The sequence below is a fragment of the Accipiter gentilis genome, chromosome 23 (assembly GCF_929443795.1).
Source record: "Accipiter gentilis chromosome 23, bAccGen1.1, whole genome shotgun sequence".
Classification (NCBI taxonomy): Eukaryota; Metazoa; Chordata; class Aves; order Accipitriformes; family Accipitridae; genus Astur; species Astur gentilis.
The window spans coordinates 7,987,636-7,996,664 of NC_064902.1; the positions used below are offsets into that span (position 1 = coordinate 7,987,636).

General features: G+C 54.6%; 1 protein-coding gene across 1 annotated transcript; it reads left to right on the forward strand.

The window, feature by feature from the left end:
• Window positions 1–64: 64 nt before the first annotated feature.
• Window positions 65–8,971, forward strand: PPM1M (protein phosphatase, Mg2+/Mn2+ dependent 1M). The gene is made up of 10 exons (XM_049826121.1): window positions 65–302; window positions 1,719–1,842; window positions 2,510–2,764; window positions 3,283–3,395; window positions 3,970–4,054; window positions 4,383–4,501; window positions 4,941–5,004; window positions 5,930–6,037; window positions 6,335–6,483; window positions 7,917–8,971. Exons 1-10 carry the CDS (start codon window positions 85–87, stop codon window positions 8,059–8,061), a joined length of 1,380 nt encoding a protein of 459 aa, XP_049682078.1. The 5' UTR covers window positions 65–84; the 3' UTR covers window positions 8,062–8,971.
• The last annotated feature ends 58 nt before the right edge of the window (window positions 8,972–9,029 follow it).

Genomic DNA, 9,029 nt, shown 5'->3' on the forward strand with positions numbered 1-9,029 from the left:
GAGGAGCCGCCGCGCCGGGGGCCGCACTGTTGCGCCACCTAGCGGAGCGCAGCGGCGCCGCGCGTGCCCGAGGAGGGCCCCGCCATGTCCGCCGACTGGCTGAGGCGATTGCGGCGGGGCGGCCCCGCGGAGCGGCCCGGCGGCGCGCAGGGGCCTGGGCCCGGCCCGCCGCCCACCGCCCTCCGCTACCGCCGGCCTAAGTTCCTGCGTGGCGGCGGCGGCGAGGAGAGCCCGCGGGGCGGGCGGGCCGTGCGGGGCACCGGGCCCGAGCGGCCCCTGCCCTGGGGCGCGGGCTACGCCGAGTGAGTGCGGGGCGGCAGCGGGGCCGCCCCGGGAAGGGGGAGCGGGGGGGGGGCTCCGGGAGACCCCCCCGGGGCGTGTGTGGGGTTAGAGGGTCTCCCCGGGGCGTGTGTGTGTGGGGTGTGCGGGGTTACAGGGTCTCCCGGGGTCGTTATAGGGTTGTTGGCGGCGGGTAGCGCGGGTTTGGGGCTGGGGTCAGGGGGCTCTCGGGGGGCCGTGGGGGTTTTAGGGGACTCCTGGGGACGTGCCACGGAGGAGGGGGGGTGATCGCACCCCACTTCTTCTCCCCACTGCCCCACGCTGTTGCCCTCGCCTGCAGCCCCAAGCACGGAGCTTCAGCCCTCTCCCCTGCAGAAGGAGGGCTCACAGGCAGAAATCGCCCCCCCGCCTCTCCCTGCGAGGGGGGGGAGCAGCTTCCTCCTCCCGACGCGGCAGCAGCGTGAGGTTCGATGTGGCAGCGTGTTTTCCGCGGCCCTTCTGCCTCCTTATCGGTGGCTGGCGGCAGCGTGGGACACACCTGCCCCCCTCCCTGCCTGCATTTAGCTGCCTGCACCCTGCCAGCTGCAGAGCAGGTCACCGTCGCTTGTGACAAGTGGCAGCCCCGAGAGCAGGATCAGGTCAGCTCAAGTATCTCGTCCCCTAATGCAATGGCGTTTAACCGCCGTAATTTTACCGCTGGGGTGTCACCCGTCCGCTGCTCTGCAGCCTGGTTGCAGGGAGCTGGTCAGGCAGGGCTCTTCCATGGGGCTGCTGTGCTGAGCAGCGGCAGGCAGAAAGACCTCCCTTGCAGGGAGGAGGTTTGGGGCAGGGGCTGGTTTCTGGGGGCGAGCAGCACCGGGCATCTATCCCCTTGCTCCTAGCAGAGCACCTTTAAAACAAAGGGAGGGGGAAGATCAATTTTTAGAAATCTCTGGGTTTGCCGTTTTTAAGGGTGGAAGGGATGGATCAGGCAGAACGACTCCAGCCAGGAGCTGTCCCCATGTCCTGGCCAGGCCACAGCATGACCCTGTGGTCATGGGATGGCGCAGTGTTGAGAGAGGAGCTGTGCAAGGAGAGCAGATTCCTATCAAGGGACAAACATTAGCACGGCTGGAAGGAAAGGTGATGGTGGTTTTGCAATTCGCTGTGTCACCAAGGAAATAGCACAGCACAGGCTGCTGACAAGGGTTTTCCTGAGGTCAGGGTGCTCCAAAACCACTGGCTTGTCCCTGACCAAGCTTTTCCCTACTGTGCATAAAGGACTTGTTATTTAGGTCCCCAGCAAAGAGATCCTCGAGTTTGAAAAGGGAGCGTGGGGCTGGAAGGAAGGGGCAAGGCGCAGCCATTTGCCTTGGCTGCAGAGCACCCAGCACAGCTGGCTGGGAGCAGGCAAGGTGCAGTGCATCTGCACATCTAACCTGGAGCATTTGCACCCCCAGGGTTATCAATGCCGAGAAGTCGGAGTTCAACGAGGACCAGGCAGCCTGCTGTCAGATCTCCATCCGGAGGAGGGAGCCGGGCCTGGAGGAGGACGAGGAATGGCTGATCCTATGCTCCACGCAGGTATAGCCCACGGGCAGGCTGTGCTCACCCTGCTGCCAGCCCTGGTCTGCACCCAAGAGCCCAGGTACAGGAAACACGGGGTTGCCCCATCAGCCCTACACAGCCATGTGCTGAAACCCTTCCTTGGATGCATTTAGGGGACCCGTGTACCCTATGTCTGGCCAGCAAACACCCAGCTCTGCCTGTACGTGCTATTTCTACTTCCCTGGCCCACGGCTTGCAGCATTTGAGGTCGTCCAAGCCCTTTACTTGGTTCCCTCACCTTTCCTTTACTGTTCTCAAGGGCCAGTGTGTGTTGTCATTGCTTGGAGACAGCAGCGTGAACCAGGCACATGGGATGCTCTCACCTGGGAGCAGCTCTGCCTTGCCTCTTGTAAAATGGCCCCATCTCCCCTAAAACACGGAGGAATAGTGCGTGATGGTGGGTAGCTGCAAATCCAGCTGCTCAGAGCTCAGATGACAGGTCTGGCAAAGCAGCACATGACCAGCACATGAGTGTGAGCTGCACAGGAGATTAACTGGTGGCAGGGAAGGGTATAGCTAGAGTGGAAAAGCCAGGCAAAACACATACAGTGATGTCCTGGCTGCGAGCTTGCTATCTGTATGAACTCTCCAGCACTTGTCTTCCCGCTCTTCTTTGCTGTCTTGTCCCTGTTCCTCACTGCAGTTTCTGACTGGTTACTACTGGGCACTGTTTGACGGCCACGGTGGCCCAGAAGCTGCCATCATCGCCTCCAACTATTTGCACTACTGCATCAAGCAGAAGCTGGAGGAGGTTGTGGGAGGCATCACAGAGGCCCGTCCCCCCATGCATCTCAGCGGACGCTGCGTTTGCGACAGCGACCCCCAGTTCGTGGAGGAGAAGCACATCCATGCAGAAGACCTGGTGGTGGGAGCACTGGAGAACGCCTTCCAGGAATGTGTGAGTACCTCATGCAGGGCACCAGTCCTGCTGCCCCAAGCAGTCGGTCTGTACCTCCCCGCTGCCCAGGGCGGGCAAGGTCTGCAGTTCTGCAGCTCATCGAGCAGGCAGGAACATTCAGCCAAACCTTTAGGCGTGCTGAGACCACGCTGAGTCAGCTCCCCAAGATCTGCCCCAGATCTATTGCACATCGGCAGTGGTGACCCAGAGCAAAGCTACAGCATCTCTGCTAAACTGCACCCGGGGATACATTTCTTTAGGGCTAGACCATAGCTACTGTCACGCTCGTACAGCATGTACAAATTTGAGATCCCCCAATCACACTCCTAAAGCGGTCCTTAGTCCAGTAGCAACAGCTTTGTTGGCTGTACCGAAACAACGTTGTCTTGCTCCTTGATGGTTTCCTGTGGCACATCTGCAATCAGCCGTGGTTCTGGATTTCTGCTGGGAGGCACGAGGCAGCTGCAGAAAGCAGCAGCCTAGCTCATGTCACTCTCCAAACTTGTTTAAACCAACAGGATGAAGTCATCGGCCAGGAGATGGAAGCTACGAACCAGACGGGAGGCTGCACTGCTCTAGCTGCCCTTTATTTCCAGGGAAAGCTGTATGTGGCTAATGCTGGGGACAGCAGGTGAGCCATAATAAAAGGAGGAAGTTGCTGGGGGATGAGACCTGGGAGATGAGCAAGGTTTCCAGCATCTTATTTAATCCTACAGAAGGTAAATGTGCAGCTCAGCCATTTCCCTCCTGCCTGCCACAGGACCTGTTGGAAGGACGGGTGCTCTCATGCCTCCTAGAAGTGGTTTGGGATTTGAAGGGACTGATGCTGCCCAGCCACAGGGCAGCATTGGAGTGGTAGTGCAGCAGTAAGCTCCACCTGGCAGGTGTTTAAAAAGTGGAAGGTGATTTCAAGGTATCCTCAAGAACTTCCTCATCTAGCCTTGGTCCACCATGCCTCTAGCAGTGAGCTCTACCATTGTCAAACCAGGCAAGCTCAGTTCTCTGCTGCAACAGTACAATTGCAATGAAGTTATTTAAAATACGCCCACATTTAAAAATGTTTCTGAGTGCGGGGCTATTCTCTGGCATTGCTCTGCCGCTGGTTACCCCCAGTCCCACACCTGGCTGACCCTGGGTCTAGCCTCAGTAAGAGTAGGGCTGCAGAGACAGACATGGCTCAGCTCTTTGCCTCTTCTCCCTTGTAGGGCGATTCTTGTTCTGAAGGACAACGTTTTGCCCATGAGCTGCGAGTTCACACCTGAGACAGAGAGGCAGCGAATCCAGCACTTGGTGAGTGACTCCTTCGGTGCATCAGACAATCCAGCTGCAAGCATCCCACTGGGTCAGAGAGGGCTTCTGGCAAGAGGACCACCAGCTTTCCTCGAAGGCCACTGTGTGGCCAGAATGTCATCTGGCACTAGCCAAAGAGGGCTGGGGTCAAGATTCAACCAACAGCCTTTAGTATGGGAGATGTTTGTGTCCTCCTTGGGATGTGCTTTCCCAGTTCTGTTCTCCATTCTGCTGCTGGGAGTGCCAGTCCCAAGGCAGAAGTAGTTTTGGTGCCCTACTCCATTGAAGCAGAACCTGTCCATCCTCATGCCTTCGCTCCCTCCTCCAGGCTTTTCTTTTCCCCAAGCTCCTGGATGGTGAGTTCACACGCTTTGAGTTTCCACGGAGGTTGAAGGGAGATGACGTGGGCCAGAAAGTCCTGTACCGGGATTACTTCATGGAGGGCTGGTGAGTCCTTTCTGCCTGAAGATAAGGCTGCAGCACAGGGCATCTTTACCTGCTCGTAGTGATGGGGAGGTGAAGGGAGAAGGGGCGAGTGAAGGATGCTGTGAGCAGCCTCTCCCCGACTGAAGGACTGGGGCCCTGGCAGGGCAGTTAGGGAATAGTTAAGATGGTCTTTCTGGGATCCTGAAAGGTGGGACTGGTGCAGGGAGTCCCAGCCTGGTGCAGGTTCAAGCTGGGGAGGAAGGGAAGAAGGAGAAACCCTGGGCATTCAGCGAGGGGTCATCTTCAGCGCATCTGCTTCAGCAAGTCACCTTGCCCCTTCCTCAGTCAGCTGCCTGTGCATGGGGGCACCACAAGGGTTGAATCACAGTCATAACACTCTGGCTGGGTTGTACCGTCAAGTCAGACAAATCCCAAATCAACAGTGAATTCTCTGTTCCAGGGGATACAAGACGGTGGAGAAAGCCGACCTCAAGTATCCTCTTGTCCATGGTCACGGGAAGCAGGTAGCTTAATGCTTTATGCACTGGGAAGGCAGAGGCAAGTCTGCTGGGGGTCCTCTGTGTCCCTGTCACTCACGGTCATGCTCCGGGACACTACAGCAGACTGGGGCTCTCCAGCATGGCACAGTCCCGTAGCCCCAGTACAGCAGCTCCCTTCATTAATACCATACTGCCTGGTTAGTGTAAACTAGAGCCCTCCGGAGCAGAAGATGCACCTTCCTCCAGAGTACCTGCTAGCAGAGCAGACAGCAGGCCTGAGCCAGCCTGCCCTTTCCTCAGCTCCCCTTGCACACAAGAACTCATTTCAGATGAGAACTTATTTCATCAGGTCCTACTTTGGACCGTCTACTTCAGCTCTAACTAGCGCCTTTCCCACAAACCCTATTCCTCAAAGACAGGCTGAGAAAAGGAGCGGGGAGAGGGAAGGAGGAGTCAGGGAGAAGCAATGACTGCACACATCCAGCATCTGCCTGCTGGCATCAAGCAGAAAGCCCTGTCACCACCCCCAGCACTACAACCCGCACGCCACCCCCTTTGTAAGGAGTCGGTGCAGAAGCTCCTTTGCCAGAAGAAAGGACCCCTTTCCCCACCCCCAAACCAACCCAATTTTCTTCTTTGACACCCCAAATCAAGAGCAGATACCACCACGGGCATCCTAAGGTCTGTAGCATTACCCAAAGTACAGGTAGTAACTTCAGAGCACGCCATGGGCCACCAGGAGACATCCACGTGCAGACTGTCTCCTCACTCACATCAGGCCATCACTTCTGATCACCCATCCATCTCTGAAGTCTCCAGGGGCTGTTGGGAGCAGTGCTTGGAGAAGGGTCCTAAAGGCAACATAGATCAGTCAGGACAAGCCACACGTTAACCTTGAAAGGTGCCACGTTCTTATGTTTCAATACTGTTTTGCTTTGTTTGGGGCCAGGCTCGCTTGCTGGGGACTCTGGCAGTCTCTCGAGGTCTGGGGGATCATCAACTCAAAGTCATCGACACCAACATTGAAGTCAAACCTTTCCTCTCCTGCATTCCCAAGGTCAGTCACGGCACGTGGGAATTGCAGGGTAGAATTAAACATGCTGCTCCTCCTCTGTAGCACCCACCTTTTACAGACCTGGCAGGTCTTAGCCATGTCCTTTTTCCATCCCCCCTGTATCTGCATGCTGCCCAGAGGATCCCCAAGACAGAAGAATCTAGAAGCATAGCAGCAAGGGGATGTAAAAGATTCAAAGCACCCTGGTCCCACTTTGTCATCTCTCAGGGGAAGAGTCATCTCCCTGACCCCTCCAGCACATTGCAGGAATTGTCACTGATTTACTTCTGGGCTTTCCAGGTGAATGTATTTGACTTTGCTCTGCATGACATTAAGGAAGATGATGTCCTCATCATGGCAACCGACGGCCTTTGGGATGTTCTGTGCAACAAAGAGGTGGCTCATATGGTCAGGAGCTTCCTTGCAGAAAACAGGACAGATCCTCACAGGTAATAACAGCTTAGCCATCATTTTCCCTTCCAAAGAACCTGGTCAGACCAAAAGCAGGCTGAGATCACTCTGCTTCTAGGTCAGCTCCAGCATTACCAAACACTCTTTTCTGTAACTCTGGAAACTGCCTCCTAATCTTTCCCCATCCTGAAGAAACAGTGATAAAGCTGGTGGCTTAAAAAACTGTAATGGCTTTGTGTGGCAAGGTTTTTGGTAGTGGGGGGGGGTTACAGGGGTGGCTTCTGTGAGAAGCTGCTGGAAGCTTCCCCTGTGTCTGACAGAGCCAATACCAGCCGGCTCTGAGACAGACCTGCCGCCAGCCAAGGCTGAGCCCATCAGCGATAGTGGTAGCGCCTCTGGGATAACATTTCTAAGAAGGGAAAAAAGTTGTGGGACAGAGAGAAACAGCAGCCAGAGAGAGGAGTGAGAACATGCAAGAGAAACAAGCCTGCGGACACCAAGGTCAGTGAAGAAGGAGGGGGCGGAGATGCTCCAGGCCCCAGAGCAGAGATTCCCCTGCAGCCCGTGGGGAAGACCATGGTGAGGCAGGCTGTCCCCCTGCAGCCCAGGGAGGTCCACGGTGGAGCAGATCTCCACCTGCAGCCCGGGGAGGACCCCATGCCAGAGCAGGTGGATGGCCAAAGGAGGCTGTGACCCTGTGGGAAGCCTGCGCTGGAGCAGGTTCCTGGCAGGACCTGCGGATCTGTGGAGAGAGGAGCCCACGTTGGAGCAGGTTTTCTGGCAGGACTTGTGACCCCATGAGAGACCGACGCTGGAGCAGTGAGCTCCTGAAGAACTGCACCCCGTGGAAGAGACCCATGCTGGAGCAGTTCGTGAAGAACTGCAGCCCGTGGGAAGGACCCACGTTAGTGAAGTTTGTGGAGGACTGTCTCCCGTGGGAGGGAGCCCAAGCTGGAGCAGGGGAAGAGTGTGATGAGTCCATCCTCCTCAGAGGCTGAAGTGGCAGAAATAACGTGTGATGAACTGACTGTAAACCCCCATTCCCCGTCCCCCTGTGCCGCTGGGTGGGGGTAGGTAGAGAATCCAGGAGTGAAGTTGTGCCCGGGAAGAAGGGAAGGGTGGAAGGAAGGTGTTTTGAGATTTGGGGTTATTTCTCATTACCCTACTCTGGTTGATTGGGGAAAATTAACTCAATTTATTGCCAAGTTGAGTCTGTTTTGCCCGTGATGGTAATTGGTGAGTGAGCAATCCTGTCCTTATCTTGACCCACAAGCCCTTTGTTGTATTTTCTGTCCCTTGTCCAGCTGAGGATGGGGGGAGTGATAGAATGGCTTTGGAGGGCACCTGGCATTCAGCCAGGGTCAACGCGCCACAAAACCTACTATTTTGACAACATAAAGCCACATCTCAACGTTGTTCTTAAGAGAATAGTGCTACGTTAACCCAAACCTTGCATTTTTTCAACCCACAGATTTTCGGAACTAGCCAAGTGCTTGGTATGCAGAGCAAGGGGAAAGAAGAGAGCCCACCAGTGGATGCTGGATGACAGCCACGAGGCATCCTACGATGACATCTCTGTATTTGTCATCCCACTACACAACAGGGATGAGGACTGACTGTTAGCATGACACACAGGATCTCTGTGTCACTCTACCGTGGTGCTATTCAGCATCAGCCTGAGACCAAGGGATTTCTGCTGTGCATGTACACTCTATTCCAGCAAAACCATCTGCAGTGGAATCTGAAAACGCACAGCCAGCACTTATGCAGAAGATCAACGAGAACATTAGCTCCTTAAGAACATGCAAGAAAGGAACAATGGGCAACAAATCATTCCCCTTACTCCTTTCTCATTGTTGGGCTAAGGAGAAATTGCAAAGGGGGCCACACAAGCTGAAGGGTACTATTTCTAAGATCTTTACAGTACAGCGAGACTCAAACCCACATTTCTAGTGACCCCTCTCCCTTTTTAATATTGAAGAATGAGGATCAATTGAGATCTAACCAGTCTCAAGAGCTGGCTTTTAATCAGACTTGAACATGTAAAACTGGATGCATAAGCTAAAGCGTCCCTCATATCCATTTGCTGTAACACGAGATGTACTGAAAACCCAGGAGCTGCTGCTAAGACAGCATTAGGCATGGCCATGCCTGTGTAATGCAAACGCTGAAGCAGTAGCCCAGACCTTTTGAGAAAGTTGCCATTTGTAGGCAGCACCACCTCAAAACAATGTTAGCAGATGAAACTACACATTGATGTACAGGAGCCTCCTCTGTAAAGATATACGCCTTACTGTTATTTAAGAGTATTTAAGTATATTGGTATGTAATGCAACATACAAATTTCTAACAAATCTTAGTCCACAACACTCACTAACACTTTTTCTATTCATTCAGGTAATTTCTGACAGCAAAGCTGGTTTTGTAGCAGTAGCACTGATGAGAACCAAAGTGTTTAAGTACATCAGCTGATTTAGTAGAAGAGCTCCAAGTAAAATAAAACCGGTTTGTTCAAATTTGTCTACAGTGCTGAGTCTCAAGCACTTATTACACTCGTTACAACAGGAACAGCAGCACAGCAGAC

Excerpts from the sequence above, each read along its gene's own strand:
- PPM1M (XM_049826121.1), top strand. The coding sequence starts at position 85 with ATGTCCGCCGACTGGCTGAGGCGATTGCGGCGGGGCGGCCCCGCGGAG. Across the intron at positions 2,765-3,282 it reads AGAACGCCTTCCAGGAATGT|GATGAAGTCATCGGCCAGGA; the intron begins GTGAGTACCTCA and ends TTAAACCAACAG. Across the intron at positions 4,055-4,382 it reads GGCAGCGAATCCAGCACTTG|GCTTTTCTTTTCCCCAAGCT; the intron begins GTGAGTGACTCC and ends TCCCTCCTCCAG.